Source organism: Bactrocera latifrons, unplaced genomic scaffold, assembly GCF_001853355.1.
Source record: "Bactrocera latifrons isolate USDA-ARS-PBARC rearing strain unplaced genomic scaffold, ASM185335v1 scaffold_49, whole genome shotgun sequence".
Lineage (NCBI taxonomy): Eukaryota > Metazoa > Arthropoda > Insecta > Diptera > Tephritidae > Bactrocera > Bactrocera latifrons.
In genome coordinates, this window is record NW_017537145.1 from 1,060,351 (window position 1) to 1,079,517 (window position 19,167).

Here is a 19,167-nt window from a genome sequence, read left to right on the forward strand (position 1 = left end):
TCTTCAAAGCATTTCTCTTGATTCATTCTCGCATGAATTCAGTCGTTTTACATATATTATATTATATATTATATCTGTCTTTGAACGTGCTTATTACAGCGAGAATGGTAAATTCCGTGCTACAATTTTATAAGCTCTGTTAGTCGTCCAATCGAATATCTTACAGAATTCAATTTGCACCTTCTCTATATCTTTAAGTTCTCTGGCTGAGCTTTCGCCTCGCTCTTTTGTTTCAACTTCAAGTCAGTCATCAGCGGTGAGTGGCACGTGCTCCGATCTCCGATCGATCGATAGTAGGTATTATTTTAAAAACAAGGCGGGAATGTTGCGGCCCGGTTTTTTATTTTGATGGCTTGGCCAACTCCTCTAGTTTTTCGTGGCCGAATCCACATGTAGTCCCGAAAAAGTCGATCAAAGCAAAGCTACGGCTACTTTGACCAATGGTAAAACAATGCACAAACAATACGAGTTGACCAAGAAAGAGATTGACTGGACATCGTAATAAAGCTAGACCAAAGACTGAGTAGGCAGTTTCTATATTGCTTACAGAGAACAATGTGTGGGCAAAAATAGTAAGACTTTTTCATTTGAATTTCGCGAAAAACCCATTCTTCAAAATATTTGTAGGTTAGTACGACTGTCACTGACAACTGTACCAAATAACCCATAAAAATAATCATTAGTGTTTAGTATACGCTTGTCTATCTGAAGTACATAAATTATATTCGGCGAAAAAATTATTCAACAAAGAAGTACCATTATATTTTGGGTCCAGAACGCGTTGATGACGAACCACGCCCAGGACGGCCATTAACATCAATGATCGATAAAATAAAGGAATTGGTGCTTTAGAGTCGACGATTATCATTCAGAGATCTGACTGGAAGAATGAGTGAAAACCATTCTGAAAGATCATTTGGGCCAAAGGAAAGTGAAAGTACGATTTGTTCCAAAATCATTAAATTTTTTCGAAAGACGGCGTGGCGATAACGTCTGTAGAACAATTATGTGAAACAAATTGTTACTTCATTGTCAATCTCGGATCTACAACCCGGAAACAGACAACCCATCGTCCAAATATCGTGGCAAAGGTGAGCCGAAGTCGTAAAACCATGTCACATGTCGCAAGTCAAAAATCAAGGCTAAGTTGACAGTTTTCTTCTATTATTGAGATGTAGTGCACTACGAATTCCTTTCGACCGGCCAAACTCTCAACAAGTTATACGATTTGAGTGTTATGAGTCATTTGCGCGAAACTAATCGTAAAAGGAGGTCGGAATTAATGGGCCGACGATTCTTGATTTTTCCACCACAATGATGGACAGTCGCATACTGCATTTATTCTTCTCGAGATTTTTGCCAAATTTTCAATCAACTCCGTATTCAGCAAACTCAAACGGGCGCTACGTGAAACCCTTTTTGAGTCAATTGAAGAAATTAAATGTGAATCGCTAGGTATAAATGTATAATATTTAAAAGAATAAATTAAGAATTTAAAAGTTATGAACAAATTCTACTTTTTTTTCGCATAGCACATAATCTTATTCGAATGACCACATTTTGTTTTCATAAAAGACTGTCATTGTTCAATAGCAGCACGCACATTTTCCTTTGGTATATTGGATCTAGATATATTAAAAGTAAACCGTTATCAGCAAACAAACGAAATCCACATATTCTCACTCACTTTTAGCTTCGCTTCTGTTTACTTTTTATTCAGCTGACTTCAGTCCATTGTATAAACCTATCAGTATGCCTTCCGCCATTGAAACTTGAGTTTCACCTTACGTGCCACAAATGTAAACAAATATCAAATTCATTAGTTCATTTTTCCACGACCACCAAATCCACACCCACAAATTCGAAGTGCAACAAAGCCGAGAAACTCCCTTATCACTTGTTTTCCACCCCTTTTTCGTTGGGTTGCCAAACCACACTGCTCCACAGGACAGCCTTTCACTGCGCAACAGCAAGTACGAGTGTCAAGAGCGCTAACACTCAGCATAACAACATGTGGCAAAGGCAAAGTGCGGTATAACGGCATCAAGAAGGCAGTAATCGTCAGTTTAACAACCGAAGTGTGGGCATTCAGTTTTTCTTCTAAGTTTGCTTATTGCATTTCATTCTAGAGTTTATTTTTCGCTTTTTAATTGCAATTTAAACAAATTGCAGAATACTTATAAAACGCAAAAACAAAAAGCTAATATATACTAAGTAACGTGGCGAAGGAAATATGCAATGCATTCACCGATAAACGCTTTCGAGTTGAATGAGCGTCTGATGACCGCAGTACAGACGGGCAACTTCCATGGCGTGCTCGATTGTCTGATGGAGGGTGCCCGGGCAACCATTGTTTCCACATCGTGTGGGCGTACCGCTGTTGGCACCGCGGCGCTGGTGGGTGATGCTGAGATCCTTGAACTGCTGATACAATCCTGTGAAGAACCTGATTTGGATATATTTAACAGAAGTAATGACCAAGTAGATACATGCATATGTATGCCTATATGAGTGTGTGTGTGTATAAATAATAGAAAAAATCGATATGTGCATGGGATATCAAGGATAGGGCTTTTGAACTCAGCTGTTTATTTTAATATATTCATACCAAACGAGAAAGACTAACACGGACGAATAAACCTACTAGTCGTACCCAAGTTCCTAATAAACGAGTATAACAAAGAGAACAAATATTTATATTTGCTTATCAACCGCCATTTCCCCCCAAGGTTAGCCAGCTGATAAGTAACTGCACTTTAACTAATTAAAAAGCGATCTTCCTAACTTCGAAAACAGTGCCTAAACCTCGTTCAAAGCACAAATTGAACAACTAACAATTAAGGAAGAGCACTTAGCTCGAGTATAATCGAACATTTCATGCTCTTGGTACTTAGAAGGACTACAGCTGCGGTAATACTTTCAGGTACATAAGGCTTGTTAGTTATATGGGGTCTAGGGCGAGTTTTCACCCGATTTTATTCAATATAAGCACACAAATGCGCCGTTACGAGAACATGCTCTCTCAATCGTATTAAAATAGCTCACATATTCGCCGATATTAGCGATATAAAGCCACCCGGAAGTTAGAAAATTCTGATATTCGGTATTTGGGAGCTAAGGAAAGAATTGACTCGATTCAAATCATTTTTAATACACAGAAATATTATTATCAGGAAAAGATTCTCTTCAAATTTTAATTATATATCTTGCACATTGATCAATATTTTCGGTAAAAAGTCAACTATGGGCTCTGGGGTCAACATATTTGGTACCCATTCTTTTGGTCCTAAGGTGGCTTAATTCAAAGCCATTAGTCGTACAAAGTTTTAACCCGTTATATTAATTGTTTCTTCATTTGTAAACAGGACTGGCCGGTCTCGAGACCTAAAAGTGGGCGGTATCACTCCCGTCATCCAATTTTGACCCCAGCTCGTTTAAGTCTCCCTCATACCATCTCGAAGGTAAAATTAAATATCTTTGGCGTATTTAGTTATTGATTTATTGCGCTTTTAGTAGATTTTAATTGAACCGTTATATCCGATGCTGGGTTATCATCCGATTTCATCCATTTTCACATTGTCGGTAGAGGTTCCAATAATATTGTATTGTATTACATATTGTACATTAAACTTATTAGATGGCGGTGCCACGCCCACTTTTTCTAAATTTTTTACGTAATATATCCTTCACAAATAAAAAAGTTTCTATACTGAATATTGATCGATCAGTTTATCGGTTCCGACAAATCTGCAGCTTTTTCGAAAAAAGAGGATGAGTGAAAATTTTCAGATCGATATCTCAAAAACTGAGAAACTACTTTGGATACATACAAACAGACGGGCATGGACAAATCGTCACGACTAGTCATATATATTTTATTGAGTCTGAGTGTTACAATCTTCGTGACAAATAATGTACCCTGTTCAGGATGTAAAGAAACTTCGAATTAGTTGGTGTTTCGAAGCGCCAAGCTTTGGATATGATAAATATACTGAGACAATGGAGTGGGTACTGGAATTTCGAATTACGATTGTTACAGGACTTCAGTCCAATCTAAAAATGAACAAATGCACGTCTGTAAACACTTTGTACTTCCTTATCTAATACATTTATCACTCCATTTTTGATACACAGACCACTCAAATTCGTTTGAAATGGAAACAGAGTGCACCCCGGATGGAATGGATAATCTCGAGTGGGAAGATGAATTTATCGAAAACTGCAACGATTGTGAGCAGAGTAGTGGAGAACACGTTGCACAGGATGCTGCAGAGACTTCCCTCTATTATTATTATGCCAAAACGTTCGAACGTACCGGTGCCATTATCACCCGCATGGATGAGCCATATGCTATCGCCACGAACTGTGGACACCAGCAGGATGTACATCGCGCTGATGCGCTCTTGATGACACCGCTACATTATGCCGCCGCTTGTGGACACGTGGAGTGTGTGCGTGTATTACTCTCACACGGCGCCACAGTGGATGCCGTTAATAGTGACGGTTATACACCATTACATGTGGGCGTGGCCTATGCGGAAGTGGCGCACATGCTGCTGAAACATGGCGCCAATCCGAATTTAAAGACGCTGAACACCGGTGAAACAGCGCTGCATTTGGCTATAAGGAATCATTCCGTGGCAGTGGTAAGCTCATTGTTACGTACATATAATTTTTGCTAATGATATAAAAAATGCGTTCATTACAGGCCAATGTTATTTTGCAAACAAATATGAATATCAACGAAACGGATGACATCGATCAGACGCCGCTGATGTGCGCTATAGTGGCTAACTTGGACGGTCTTGCGGCGACACTGATCGAACGTAGCGCACGCATCAACCTGCAGGACAAGGAGGGACACAATGCACTCTACTACGCTGTGGTGCAGAATAATGTGCCGCTCACAGTGCGCTTGTTGAAACGTGGCGCACGGCGCATCACTTCCCATTACCTGCTGCACCATTGCGTACGCTACAGCATGCGCGAGATGGCTGAGACCCTAATCAGCCACGGCGATAGCTTGAATGTGCGCAACAAGGATGGTCTCACACCCATTCTGATCGCGATACTCAGCCAAAAGATCGACATGCTGGAATTCTTGCTGCGCGTGGCCACGGCGCAACAATCACAGGGCAACACGATAGTTGACACGGTCGAAAACGAGTTGCTCATCGCCGTGCAATATATAGATACCGTACAGGACTTCATACCCATTGCGCGCATATTGTTCGCACATAGTGAGGGGCGTTGGATGTGTGCTTCGTTTACTTCAATATCGTGGTCGTGTTACATTCCCTATTGTCAGACGCCACTGGCGCGCGCTGTTATGCTCAACAAATTCGATATCGCCGAGTTTTTGGTCAAAGAAGGCGTAGACATAACACAGGTGTGTGGCGATCATGGGATCAATCATTTGCGCGGTACAAATGCGTCTGGTGCTTTGGAGTTCGCCAAGTTGCTGGGTAAGCGAATAATTTCGTACTTTAAATAGAAAAGGCAATAGTTTTATTATATTTTCTATGCTTTAGTGCATACTGGTTACAAATTTCCGATACTGCGTACCGAATTAGCCAATAAATGGACCGACGAGCGTCGTCACTTCGAAGTGGAAATGTTTCGGTTGTGCAGCACACCCTTGTCACTGCAGTCGCTATGTCGGATTGTGATAAGGAATCAACTTTTAGGTCTGCTCAGTGGTTCGGCCGTGATGAGACAACGATACTCAACAACGAAGCGTGAATCGAGTTTGTGTCGTATGATAAGACTTTTGGGTGTACCAAAGATACTTCAGGCGTATTTATACGAGTTCGACGACTGCGCGTCTGTGATGAAAAATACCTGTAATGTGGATGGCGGTGGTTAGCATGAAAAGTAAGGCTGTTATATAGGTATAAGTGGATAGTTCATAAAGTTTATTTAGAATTAAGATAGGATTTCACACAATAATACTGGGTTGATGAACGAGTAAATTATTTTGCTCAGCGTATGTGTAGTACCCATCTTTAACATTACTGAGAGCCATTAGCTATGAGTAAAATGATTGGATTAAAGGTACACTTAACCTAAAAATAATGTAGAATGAGTTAAATGATCGCTTTTCACTGTTGATTACGAAATATTAGTGTATTCATATATTGATATTCTAAGTTTCAAATCTTACTTCCAGTCATCAGTTGGTATTTTTCGATCGGCTTAGAATAGGCATTATTAAAGTATGGCGGTTTGAACAGCTTATTAGCGTTAAGGGGTTAGGTTATAGTCAGACACATCAAAAATTATCAATTTCAAATATTTTTATTGCCAGTAAATTATTTAATTATTTTAAAAGTAATGGCTATTTGTGAGGCTACAGTTCCAACAGAAGCTTATTGAAGTTTCCATTGCTACTCCTTGATTATTCATCTAAAATCAAACGCACAAAAAAAAAAATTTTTTTTTATGGAAAATTTCGTACCTGGTCGATGCTCTTTTAATAAACAAAATGGTGGTCTCATTAACAATTTTTACAAATTTTCGGGAAAAAACAATTGTTTATTTATGTAAAATCGAAATTACAAGAAAAAATCAAAAATCTGTTAAAAATCATTACAAACTACCAAGCGGTTTCCGAGCTACAGTAGTCACAAGTTCAAAAACCATGGTTTAAAAAAAAACACATTCGAAGTTTAATACGCACATTCCAGAGCACCCAATAAGCATTTGCTGATTATCGAATAACTCGAAAATTATTTGTCGGATTACAGTTAGAAGGCTGAAAAAAAGTGAATTTTCCATAATTTTTTCCGAGAAAACTTTTAAATTTAAAGTTCCAAGAATCTGTACACATATTATGGTATCTTTTAACTGTATTTGAAGACTTAGTATTAGTAAAGATATTTACTTGGAAAGAAACTACAGCTGTTCTCTGGGAGCTCCTCTCAAAAAAGACGTTTTGACAGGAACAATATTTAAATTTTTGTGTTTAATCTTAAACCTATTTACATTAAGAAAATAAAATTAAAAAAAATCGATTTTTTGAAAATTCTAACTGTATATGACCCTTAAGAAATTCCAAATAATTTTTTGAAAATACTGACATATTCTAACCCGATTTTTGAGCTGACAAGCTGAGGTTAGAGTACATTTATATGTCTGGCAATTGAAGTCCACAAAATGGCTCTTATACCCTTAAGGTTTAAAAAAACGAAACATACATACTTACATATTTATGTACATAGTTTAAAAAAATGCATAAATACATTATAGTAATAGGTTCGGCACATTTCAAGTGTTCCTTAGGTAAACCCTTTTATCGACATAGAGGTACCCCAATTAAAGATTGCATTTGAAACTAAATGTTAACAAAAAAATAAACATAGTTACTTACTATGACGTTGTTGTTCTACTGTAGTCGCTTAGTAGAATACAGCAGAAGAATAACAAACATGCATATTTATCATTTTGAAAGTTTTATATATAGATATCAAATTTTATTCGTTTTTGAAATGCAATTATGTATTTTAAAAATGATTTTTAAACTTTCTCACATCATTTATACAGTGTTTTAAGACAAGTAAATATAAAATACAACATTTTGAGGACATCGCAACATACATACATACATATGTATGTAGTTAGTATGTTATATAATACGCATATAAATGGTTACATACATGATAAAAGCTCAATAGGTGCAACAAACACATAATTCCAACCTCATCACATTAATAAGATCTCGTAGCGTGTAGTTAAAAATATATTATAGCATATACATACGAGTAATATAAAGTTGTAGTTTAATTAATAAACAAAAAAATTAACGTCAACAGGTGAGCATGTGCTACATTTGTAAGGCCAAAGTTCCAATTAAGCAATCGAGTCAATAAAACATTGCAGTACATGCAAATATTTAAAATGCCAAACTTTTATTCCAACAATGTTTTCGAAAGAAATGTATTTGGTTTCCCGAATAAAATGCAATTTTCTTATATTTTAAACTAATAAAACACTACAAAACGGATTAATATACATAAATATATTAATATACCAAAATGCGCCACATCGAAATCAATGTATGCCTCTGTGTGAAAATGCAGCTAAGGTTTCGCTTTTGCGGCTTTACTTGATACTTTTTTCAACTAATTATGCTTGTCGCAATTTCTGATTTTTAATTAATTACTTTGTAAGCTCTTTCACTTTGAGTCTAAGGCTTAAGTAACATTTTGAAATCATCGTTGGCATTCTCCATTATATATTCGTAGGGGATTTTCTCTTTCTTATCCTTGATTTCTTTCAATTTCGGATCCTGCTCCAACAAAAATTTACAAACATCCAAGTGTCCACGGATAGCAGCACGATGCAGCGCAGTCTGCCCGTATTCATCCTGCAGTTGGAGATTAGCTTTCGCAGCAACCAGTAATTTCACAACATTCAGATGACCTACAACAGCAACGCAAAATTTCTTCAATCGGAATATTAATTAATGGCGTGCAATAAATATAATTACCCATCATGGCAGCGCGATGCATGGCTGTGGCGCCCGCCTTGGTAATGGCATCCACATCAGCTTTGCCATCTTCGATTAACATTTTGCATATTTCCACGTTGCCATTGCGCGCTGCATAATGGAGTGCAGTGTAGTCGAAATCATCGCGGTCCATGGATTTGCCGCGGCCAATGAAATTGCGCACGCGCTCCGGCTCATTGTAGATAGCTGCAGGAAAAGAAAAGTTAACCGATATAAGAAGATTTTAAACAAAATCAACCTCCTAATTCACAAGTGAGCGAAGAAACATTGGAGACTATAAAAAATCTTTTTCACCTCAAGGAACTCCTCATTAATCGGAAGCATATACAGTTGGGTCTCAGTAACCGGAACGGACCCGGATTTTTATCCGGCCGGGGACTCTCAATTCGGCACCATGCCCCGAAATTACTTCAGGCATGTTTTCTGCCGCTACAACAACAACAACAACAACAACTACATAAAATCAAATAGACCACAATTGAGCCCTAATATAATATGTAGAACTTTTGCATAGGAAATTTGGCATGGATTGTTCTCAAATGCAACAGTATAATTCCCGAATATTTTTTTTAGATCGGGCTACTATAGCATATGAGTGCCATACAAACTGATCGATCAAAATCGAGATATAGATCTTTTCATACCCTATAAGAAATGCACCTGTGGAGGGTATTTCAGCTTCGGTGCAACCGAAGTAACATGTTTTTTTTTTTTTTTTGGTTTTTAAAGTTTTAGTTTGAATTTCGTTCAATCGCACCTGCATTCCAGATTCCGCGATCGAATTCCATATCAGTTAGCGTTTGTTGCGCTGGCGCCGCCTGCTTGTGACACTTGCAGTGATCCGCGTCATGTTGATCCATTTTTACTAAATGTTTATAATTTTACTTTTTAAGTTCTTTTGAATTTTGTTCGATTTATGTATGTATATTTCTAATGTGTGCTTTTCAATGTTTATGACTTGAACCAATTTTCGTTTTTAATTTCGCTTTTAGCTAAATGAGAAATTCAACACTTATATTTTGGGTTTTGGAAAAAAGTTTTTTTAACTCCTAACAAAGAAAAATAATATGTTTACAATTTTCTTAAACTTTTAATTTTATGCGTATGTTTTTAGTATTAAATATTTGTTGAATACACTAGATATTTTCATTATTATTTTTGTATAGCATAGCATTTATGTAAATCTGTCGGTTTTGTCTATTTTGTTAACAGTTAAATTTGCAAATTTCAGTAAGTATTAAACTTTAGTTGTTCGGCTGTCATGCTACGATGAAGGGTGGTTTAAATTTCGCGTTGCATAGTCCAACTGATCTCCGCCTCACCACAACTACAAATTACTTTATAGCTCAATTGCGCCAATGTGTTTACCATATCCATCGGTGGAATCGTTACCATTATACCATTCACGGCTCCCTTTAAACCGTTAGCGAAACGTTTGGACAACGCTAGGATTTCCGTATCATTAAGACCGAACACGGCGCATGAGCGATCGTGCAGCGAGCCCTTCACCGTCACATATGTGTAGTTCTCTTCGTTTTGTACAATGGGTACGGGTATGGTAACAACATTCGCCACCGAATTCGGCACAGAGTTTGTTGAGGTCGCTGTCTGGGCAGCCACCGATGATGTAGCTGTGGTGGTGACGTAGTTAACGGCTGCTGCTGCCGCACCGATATTGGTGTTCGGGTTGCTGGGGGCGGGTTGCGCCTCTGCGGGCACAGGTTGTGCGGGCGTTTGTGTTGGTATTTGGGCGTCCATTTTTTTTTTTTTTTTGTTTGCAACACTTGTTTCTTTAGTTTATGTTCAACTTGTAACTATACTTTGGTTGGTGGAAAATTTATTTTAAATGCAATTTAATAATAAAACAAAAAACGAAGGATTTAAAAGTGTAAAACTTAATTTCTTCTAAAGTCTTTTTTTATGATTTCAACAAAATTACTTCTAAAGTATTTTGCTTTCTTTCACTACTATGCACGATTAGCAGTGTTTTGATATTGTTGTACTATGTAATTAGTAAAATTTTCTTTTGCACTCGTTTGTTGAAACTGATTTGTTCTAACTTTGCACCCGCACTTTTTCGTGGTGCAACGTTATTTTTGTTGTTGTTTAATCTCTTTAGTCCACCTCCTTTTGACTTTTTGCATATGTTTTTCTCGTGGCGGGGAGATCAGAGGCTAGTCACGAGCTTTCGTTAGAAATCACATAGAGAGATACATGTGTATGCATATTTTATGTGTACTTTATTAAATTTCTTATTCAGGCGAGTCAACTTTGTGATAGCTGCCCAAACCAGCTGCTTCGCGTCCTATATTCGAAAGGTTCTCACGCACAACGGATTCTGTTTCTAGCGGCTCTGGTTCGTGGAACTCTTTACGCATAGTCCACATATACTCGTTGTAGTCCTGCTTAACGGATGTTGAGGAGGAAGCGACCACACGGAAACCTAAAATCTAAATACAATTGAAAGTTAGTTGATATGCATATATTGAAAGAAGAAGTCAGAAAACATTTTGTCTGCTCAATTGTATTTTATATACATATGTACTTATACGTATATAAAAGTATGCATTATTAACAATTTTTCACTCATTCTTTTTTTAGTTTACTAGAAATGTATTGTTTTTAATATGTTTAGTAACTCCTTTTCAAAGGAGTACATTTGTATCTTTTATACGAACTTATTTTTTGTATTTTCATTTTTGTTACAGCAAAAATCTAAAATAACCTAATTTTATTCCGCTAACGCCGTAAATATGGAAATATATAGGCCACCGCGGTATAATAAAAATAAAATATGCTATAAAATTTACAAGGAAATGGCTTAATTCTGACTAACCAAAATGAATAACTGGGTTGCCACAAATGACAATCGTCAGCAACATCTACATTTACATAAAAAACGAATAGTATGTTAATGACAGCGGTTTCAGTAGACTGGACTCATTAAGAAAAACGTGACACACCCGATTGCAATAAAAGTAAAATATTAACAAGTCAGGAAGGCTAATTTCGAGTGTAACCGAACATTTCATAATCTTGCAACTAGCATGGATCACAGCCGGAGAAAATATTTTCAAAGTAAAAGAATCAAAAATTATTCGACGAAATCGTGAAAGGATATCAATAAAATTCGGTATCTTATTAATTTATTGAAGGTCATGTGCTCACTTAGTTTTAGTAATATATTTTACTTCATGTCAGCGAAAATTATACTGAAATGAGATATATCTGGCAAAAATTCAACCGAAGATGAAAATTTTTTGAGCTGATAAGAAAAACCTCAACCAGAGCATCGTAATAAATATTAAAGGGATAAACGATTTAAGAGCAGATGTGAAGTCAGAAATTACTACACAAAAGATATTTAAGGCAGAAAAAGGTCTAAGCTGATTGCATTAATTATTTGCTAACGATTATATTGCTACTACTTTATTGGCATTTGATTAACATTCTCTAAAGGGAAACATTCATATGGAATTTAAATGTCTACGACGCAGTTATAAATTTTTAGTAATTTTCAACATAACCATTAAGTGGGTAATGGGAGTATTTGAAAGTTCTTTTAGAAAGTGCGGTAGAAATAGCTTTAGTAGTTTGTGAGATAAGATATAAAACTTCAAAATATTAATTAAAGTAAAATTCTTCTTCCCTCCGCAACTTTTGCCGAATCACAAGCTACTTATAAAATCCAATCCCTCATACATTGCAATTTTTATTTACTGAACAAATTTGCAGATAAAAGATAAAGTTCTTAAAATATTTACACTTTGTTGTGTACAAAATTAAGTAAATCTTATGTACCTCAAGCGCTGATAAAATTCGACATGGATGCACCAGATAAACTATTGTTGTCTCATCACTGTAACCGCCACATGAAAATTTATTCAACTGTTCAATTTCATCCGCTGTAAAATATAAAAAAAGCATTAATGTTATTGTAATAGAATATTAAAAAATTCTAAAAAATTAAAGTAGAAACAACAAATAAATTTGTATTAAAAACGACAATAAATTTTTTAGCTTTCGTAAAATTGTAAGAATAAAAATGCCAGCAAATTTGTTTGGAAACTCGTTTGCGATATTGAAAAATTAAGACCCAAATAAACAACTAAAAAAGCTTTGCACAATACAAGCAAGTGTAAAATATCACGAGTGATAGATAAAGAATAGCGAACAAAAACAGACTTAAACAATATAATAAAGAAAGCAAATCACAAGTGATGTCATCACAATGTGTGACGACTGTAATCAATAAAATGTCCACATACATATTTGCGGCCACAACGCAAAATTATACAAAGTATTTAAAGATATGTCGAATTTTATCAGCAGCACCGTGTATGAGTATATAAAAGTAAATACATATGTAAATCAACTTCATTAGGCGCGGCCGTTCTGGGGGAAAACTGCAGTAATTGGCAAAAGCACACCAAAAATTAAGTCATTCACACGCACTAGGCTTCGTAGTATGAACATATTTAATTTACACATTTACAAAACAAGTGAATCGTCACGATCTCTTTCTAAAGGTTTTTTTTTTTTTTTTTGTTTCACACAAATTCCACGGTATTGCAAATGTAAAATTTGTATAGTCAACGTTATTCTTGTTATTCTTAATACGCAAAAACCTAAATACACTTTCGATTTTAATTGAAATATTTCCCTTGTTTGTTTCTTAGATTTAACAATCGGCCAGACGTATGAATAGAAGCAGTTGAAGATTTGCAATATAATGTCAATATTTTTAGATTATTCCACAAGTACCCTAATATTACTTATATGGTAAATTGATTTGTAGCTGCGACTGCTTTACTTTTACTGGGAACTAGCCAGCATATGGCACAAAAGCACTAAACGACGTCCGAGCATGGAATGATTTGGCATTAAATAAAATTGAAGTGAATGCTCCTCTCTCCATTCGGATAGAGTTGGCAAGCAGTAGCGCTGCTATTAAATTGTTGTTTGGCTGCGTTATTTAATTTTTGTTTTAATTTTTGTTTCATGTTGATTTGTTTTGCTTGTTTTCTCGTGTTCTTTGCTCATGTCATTTGCCGGTGGTGCGTCATTCAGTGTATTTCACTGCAAAATATTGCATGGGTGAAAACAATACATATAAATTTACTTTAGCACATACAGTTGTCCACAAAAAAATAGGAACGACCACATGCGTAAAATGAATCTTTCAATTTTATATAAGAAAAATGTTTTTGTTACAAAAATTTAGAAACAACTTCCCGGAAAAAGTGATAATTAATATTTCCATAGTCCATATACCTATGTATGTATGTATGTACATATTTCAATTGAGTGTAAATAACATGTTATATCACAATTTATATCAAATAAACTTGGTTTTTCTGTTTCCACATAAAAATAAAAGCATTCTACGTTGTATAGAAAAGTCTAAAAATTTTAAAGTAAAATGGTTTCAAACCTTTACAGAATTAAATACACAATCCATATTTCACTGAATAGCTAATCTTAATATCCCGTTATGTGTACGGCGATTTTACCTCATCAATTGCATGTGATCCAGGAAAATTATGCTGCTAAATACATTTTTAAAATTGGCATTTCTATTATTTTGTGAACAACTGTACATATGTACTAAGTAGAAAGATATAATCTTTTTTACATTTCAGTTGGTTAACATTAGGTACGTGTATCTAAACAGGCGCAGAAAGGTACTGCGCGTACATATGTACCTACATACTTATGTATAGAGGTTAATTGTTTTAACCGCATTAAGGTTATTTATTGGATTTTTATGGGACACACCTAACGTGAAATTTCTGAAAGAGTCCACTTTTTTGTTCTTTTCATATTTGAATAGTGTATACCATTAAAAACAATGTAATATTTGAAATAAATATGTTTATGCTATTCCTTATTTCGCTATATTGTGCACACTTATAGCGTGTACATACAAATATGTATGTATTAACTATTTAATGATTCTGTAGCCATCGGATAAAAATGTCACACACCTGCGATAAACTGGAACGTGCATTGCTACTACATATAGATATACTCATTATTTGTATATACAACCTTATCACAGCCAATTGTAGACACTAATTGCTTCTGCGTAGTAAAGGTAATGAAAAACAAGTAAGTGCTAAATTCGGTTGCAACCGAACATTTTATACTTTAGCAATTTTGAAAAGTCAAAGCCGGAGTCATATTTTTAGGTATTGGCTAATTTTTATTAAAGAAAACACGTTGCGAAAAAGTTCAACATGTATTGTTCGAAGTTAAATAATGGAATAAATTAAAAAATTTTCTAAGCACAGACGCTTCTTCCAACTCCGACACACTGCAAAAAATTACAATTTTGTATATATTCGCTATGTTTTCGATTAAGGGTAGTTTCTGGGCATAAAGGCCCGACTCCGCCCATCTATGGTATTCTTATGGTACTAAGAAACACGTATACCAAGTTTTATCCAGATATCTTAATTTTTACTCAGATTACAGCATGCACAGGCAGACAACTGGAATTCAACATAAATATGTCAATCAGTTTAGCTATTGCAAACAATAATTACATAGGTGAACAAAATAATAATAATAATCTTTAGCAACAGGTTGATAGGGTAAAAAATAAAAAAAAAATACAAACTAAACTTTTAGCGGCTTGATTAAGATAATTAGCATGTTCCAAGTAGAAAAAAATCATAAAGCAACAAAAGAGTTACAACTCAGGATATTTGAGCAAAACACAAATATTTAATCCGTTTATAGGTTTTCAAGTATTACCTTTTAGGCCGGAAACCAAGACACGCCAGGGATATTTATGGCTGTAAGACGCTAAATTGCCGCGTATGATAATGTAAGGCATTTGTCCAATAACGATGGCGTCAGCTATACTCTAATTGTGAGAACACTTTTACAATAGCGACGGTGTAGAATCCTAGATATCAATTAATCATTCAATCACTTTATTGAGTAACGTAATGAATTGAGTAAAGTAAGTCAGTAAATGGCCATAAATTATTCAGGTAGCAAACAAAAGTAAAGCGCTTTTCAAATCTGATAATCAAACGTGACAGCGAAAAGTATGAACACTTTCAAACAAACACGACAAAGCTCTCAAACTAACTGATTTTCAGTACTATATTCAGTAGTTACGATATGCTAAAGGTAAGCTGCCTTAAAGCTTTTAGACCAGGCTTTTTTGCATAAAAGCTATTATACCCTTCACAAAAACAAAAAAATTCTACAAGAACAGTCCGATTTAAACAATTTATTCGGGGATTGTATCATTGCTTTTGACAATAATTCATTCCAAATTTCATGAAGATATCTTGTTAAATAAAGAGGTTTTTCTAGAAGTATTGAATTTGTTCAGTTTGTATACGGGCTATATGCTGTAGCGTTCCGATATCGGCGAAAATTAACAGCTTCTTGGGGAGAAAAGGACGTGTATCGATATCTCAAAAAGTAATTAACTAGTTCGCAGACATGTCCGAGTTAAGGGTTTAACGTTTCCTTCTTGTTGCTACAAACTGTTTGGTACACTTTATGTAACCTGTTCAAGGTATAAAAATACAAATAGTAAATGCTTGACTTGCGAACAACCTATGTACATATGTAGTTCGCATTAATTTTTTAGACGGATAATATTGCATGACATTTATATTGCATGTTTCGAAGTACGTAATACTAAATAAATATTAAATTGTATGTACAGCTGCCGTTTGCCTTGATTAGACGCAACTTAAGCTAATTCTTATTCTAAGCCAACATTTTTGTACGTCCAGCGTGAATATAAGAACGTTTTTTATTCATAAGTCATAATAAATTGATACGTTACGCACATACATATTTTGGTTGTATGTATGAATCATTAACTATTTTCGTTAGAATATAATGAAATTTCTAATAATAACCTTATATCAATATTTAAAAGCCCTACTAAAAATAATCTATAAAATATTCAGAAAATAGCAATATATTATTTTCACTTTTAACAATAAAGAGCTGTATTGCATGGTAAAGGTTTCTTGTATATTTGGCTGCAAAATAAGTCTGAAATTCAAAATGAATAAGCAAATAACCAGTTCTCTTTCGAGCTGTCCAATTTTTTTAATTTCAATAGTATTTGTCGCAACTTTCACAAATTAATTTATGCAACCTCATAAGCACAAATAATTTTAATTCACTGTAGCCATGATAAAATACTAATTTAGATAAAATTACGCTGCTTTGATTGACTCACTTTATTAATATTTATTGTAGTTTTTCACCGCATTCGTGTTTGTTAATTTATGGTTATGCTCTTGCTTAGATAAATATTTGTTATACCAAAATGCAAAATTTTTGTTGAAAAACTCCGAATTCACCAGATTTTCTATTAATTTAATAGTATTTCTCAGATGCCTTATTATTCTCACTCAAAATTATCTACATAAACGTCAGAAATAATAAAATAAAAATGTATAAATAATACAGCCGCATCTCCACTGGCAATAACTATTGCCTACCATCTATCCAGTCTATTATCATTGAAGTTAGCATTTGATATCATGCAATAATTATTATAAGAATGGCGTTGGATACATATGTCTGTCCGTTCGAACAGAAGTAAGCTGATAAGTACCGAAAATGTAATAAATCTACTTGTTCGACAAATGTATGCATTTATATGATTAAATACCTCAATATATTTTATGGAATGTCTATTTACCAACTCAATAAAATAATATGCGCAAACAATTACATATGCTAACAATTATTATGTACATATGTATTGTATTTAAATTTTTAAAATTTCTATTACTTTGCTAATTTGCAGTTACTGAACCAAACTTCAAACCTCCTGCATGCCATTTCTCTTTCCTGAACATAATTTTCTGTAGATGACAACAGCTATCAAATATTAAATTGTTATTGATTCCAAAATTTGTAATTGCAAATATTGCTAAACATACAAAATATGAAGTCTCTGTCTTCAAAATTGCCGGCAGTAATTCTAAACATCGTCTGTAGTCCGTCGAGCTGCCCATATTCATTGTTGCTATTGCAAAATAGAAGATGTAATCATAAACGATCATAAATCGCAAGAATTTTGTTTACGATGGAACGGCTGAAATTTTTAATTATTGTGATATACCACCATTAATCTGAATATTTAAAAAGCTGACAGCTAATATTCTGTATTATTTGCTAATTTAATAAATTTCTCGTTATGATTTATCGTTAAATGAATATACAAAGATGTTAGTAGAAAATGTTTTTGTTGGTTTATAATAAAATTTGTGGCATTCCACTGTTCTACTAATAAACATTGAAATATTTACTTTCTTTAAATTTCTGGCACTTATTATTTAAAATATTTATATAAATGTTATGTATAAATTATGTTAATTTCGAAACAATTTTTCGATAAAAAAAATGAAGAGATTTAACATCTCTGGTGTTCTCGGAGGAGTCTTCCGATTAATGTGTGCATTCTTTTATTTCTGCTCATGTTTTCATATATAAACAAACAGATAACTGAGTCAAATAGATCAAAAATTACTAACCAATTTTAAAAATAAGCATTTGGTATATATTTTGATAACTTTAGTGTAGTTTTAATAAATTGAATGGCTGTTCTACCTTTCATGAAAGTAAGGGAGGAGCCATTAAAAGGTTTGCGCGAAGGTATCACAACCATGCTATTATTTATAATATATACCTACAGGATGCTGTAGTACGAAAAGCAACTATAGAAAATATCTATACATCACTAAAAGAAAATATAGAATGTTTTAGTCTCAACTCAATTTTTCGGTGAGGAACATTATCGCCGGTAGCCAGAGCTTGCATCACAGTATATACTGAGGCTTGCATATAGTTACACAAATTTCCATATACACGCTCCCTAATTTCAATGTATAGGCTGCGAGACAGTTGATGAGCGATCAGCAGCTGTAGCGGGTAATTGAGAGCATTTTACATTTGTTTGCAAATTTACCGTGTGTTATTAATATTGAAAATAATAGCAAATGAAGTTTACAAAGTGAATATATAAATAAAAGAGAATATTTCTTAATAGCATCACTTTGAAAGTACCATATTGCCAATAAAAATATTTCAAGTATTTGAATTTTAAAGTGGTGACGAAGTCAAATTCCTCAAATAGGCTTAGTGTATACATCTACAGAGAAAAACAGTCGCACACGCAAGTGGCAAAGACCTTGGTCTACAAGAACATTGAGTGTAAAATTCATATCGAAAAATGTCGCACCTAGGAATTTTCTTTTTGCTGCTAACCTTTGTGCTAGTTGTTAACTCTATACCAGCATATGCAGGGGTCGCTCACGCTCATAAACACGAAAAACATAATAGTAAAGAACGGCTTAAGGATGGAATATATGCTGGACGTGATGCACATCATCATGAAGACGGTGACCATAATGTGGAATTTGATCATGAAGCAATAATAGGTGAGTGGAAATTGTATTTTTATGGGTAGTTCAAATTTTTAAAATGATCAAATTTAAACAAATAATTTTTCTATATATTTTCTTAAATCGTTTTAAAAACTTAATATTAGGTACTAAAGCAATTTAATAAAAACTAAAAAAATATTAACAATCATTAAACATTCCGCCAGTGATACAGACATAAAAGTGTATAAATTGCACTACAAAAATTTTTTGATTTCCTTT

At 34.4% G+C, this 19,167-nt stretch overlaps 5 protein-coding genes across 10 annotated transcripts in view; 2 read left to right on the plus strand and 3 right to left on the minus strand.

The window, feature by feature from the left end:
* Window positions 1-2,088: 2,088 nt before the first annotated feature.
* LOC108973552 (ankyrin-1) lies at window positions 2,089-6,455 on the plus strand. The gene is made up of 4 exons (XM_018940901.1): window positions 2,089-2,470; window positions 4,135-4,646; window positions 4,709-5,465; window positions 5,532-6,455. The coding sequence occupies exons 1-4, from the start codon at window positions 2,239-2,241 to the stop codon at window positions 5,864-5,866; spliced, it is 1,836 nt and encodes a 611-aa protein (XP_018796446.1). The 5' UTR covers window positions 2,089-2,238; the 3' UTR covers window positions 5,867-6,455.
* Window positions 6,456-7,890: 1,435 nt separating this feature from the next.
* On the minus strand, window positions 7,891-9,389 carry LOC108973578 (ankyrin repeat domain-containing protein 39). The gene is made up of 3 exons (XM_018940942.1): window positions 9,267-9,389; window positions 8,489-8,695; window positions 7,891-8,421 (listed from the first exon to the last, which is right to left on the minus strand). The coding sequence occupies exons 1-3, from the start codon at window positions 9,367-9,369 to the stop codon at window positions 8,186-8,188; spliced, it is 546 nt and encodes a 181-aa protein (XP_018796487.1). The 5' UTR covers window positions 9,370-9,389; the 3' UTR covers window positions 7,891-8,185.
* Window positions 9,390-9,414: 25 nt separating this feature from the next.
* LOC108973580 lies at window positions 9,415-16,928 on the minus strand. 3 transcript variants are annotated; one of them, XM_018940946.1, is made up of 5 exons: window positions 16,731-16,928; window positions 15,269-15,422; window positions 12,311-12,414; window positions 10,749-10,959; window positions 9,415-9,501 (listed from the first exon to the last, which is right to left on the minus strand). In XM_018940946.1, the coding sequence occupies exons 2-4, from the start codon at window positions 15,348-15,350 to the stop codon at window positions 10,762-10,764; spliced, it is 384 nt and encodes a 127-aa protein (XP_018796491.1). In that variant the 5' UTR covers window positions 15,351-15,422; window positions 16,731-16,928; the 3' UTR covers window positions 9,415-9,501; window positions 10,749-10,761. The 3 variants fall into 3 exon arrangements, with proteins under 3 accessions (XP_018796491.1, XP_018796490.1, XP_018796489.1); XM_018940945.1 differs by having other exon boundaries at window positions 9,469-9,558; XM_018940944.1 differs by lacking the exon at window positions 9,415-9,501 and having other exon boundaries at window positions 10,367-10,959.
* On the minus strand, window positions 9,768-10,280 carry LOC108973579. The gene has a single exon (XM_018940943.1). It carries the CDS (start codon window positions 10,265-10,267, stop codon window positions 9,791-9,793), a length of 477 nt encoding a protein of 158 aa, XP_018796488.1. The 5' UTR covers window positions 10,268-10,280; the 3' UTR covers window positions 9,768-9,790.
* Window positions 16,929-17,975: 1,047 nt separating the features above from the next.
* Window positions 17,976-19,167, plus strand: part of LOC108973545 (reticulocalbin-2) — a 3,609-nt gene continuing 2,417 nt past the window's right edge. The window contains exons 1-2 of one of the 4 annotated variants that reach the window (XM_018940891.1): window positions 17,976-18,157; window positions 18,639-18,942. In XM_018940891.1, the coding sequence (XP_018796436.1) occupies window positions 18,735-18,942 (208 nt within the window). In that variant the 5' untranslated portion in view covers window positions 17,976-18,157; window positions 18,639-18,734. Of the gene's footprint in view, window positions 18,158-18,551; window positions 18,943-19,167 lie in introns of all 4 variants that reach the window. The other 3 variants (XM_018940889.1, XM_018940890.1, XM_018940892.1) reach the window with 3 other exon arrangements.

What these genes read in the sequence shown, in the direction of transcription:
- LOC108973552 (XM_018940901.1), top strand. Translation starts at nt 2,239, where the DNA reads ATGCATTCACCGATAAACGCTTTCGAGTTGAATGAGCGTCTGATGACC. An exon ending in TTTGGATATATTTAACAGAA is followed by an intron (nt 2,471 to 4,134) that starts GTAATGACCAAG and finishes TTTGATACACAG; the next exon opens with ACCACTCAAATTCGTTTGAA. An exon ending in GGAGTTCGCCAAGTTGCTGG is followed by an intron (nt 5,466 to 5,531) that starts GTAAGCGAATAA and finishes TCTATGCTTTAG; the next exon opens with TGCATACTGGTTACAAATTT.
- LOC108973578 (XM_018940942.1), bottom strand. Translation starts at nt 9,369, where the DNA reads ATGGATCAACATGACGCGGATCACTGCAAGTGTCACAAGCAGGCGGCG. An exon ending in TCGCGGAATCTGGAATGCAG is followed by an intron (nt 8,696 to 9,266) that starts GTGCGATTGAAC and finishes CTTTTCCTGCAG; the next exon opens with CTATCTACAATGAGCCGGAG. An exon ending in GCATCGCGCTGCCATGATGG is followed by an intron (nt 8,422 to 8,488) that starts GTAATTATATTT and finishes TTGCTGTTGTAG; the next exon opens with GTCATCTGAATGTTGTGAAA.
- LOC108973579 (XM_018940943.1), bottom strand. Translation starts at nt 10,267, where the DNA reads ATGGACGCCCAAATACCAACACAAACGCCCGCACAACCTGTGCCCGCA.
- LOC108973580 (XM_018940946.1), bottom strand. Translation starts at nt 15,350, where the DNA reads ATGCCTTACATTATCATACGCGGCAATTTAGCGTCTTACAGCCATAAA. An exon ending in CTTGGTTTCCGGCCTAAAAG is followed by an intron (nt 12,415 to 15,268) that starts GTAATACTTGAA and finishes TATATTTTACAG; the next exon opens with CGGATGAAATTGAACAGTTG. An exon ending in GAATTTTATCAGCGCTTGAG is followed by an intron (nt 10,960 to 12,310) that starts GTACATAAGATT and finishes AATTGTATTTAG; the next exon opens with ATTTTAGGTTTCCGTGTGGT.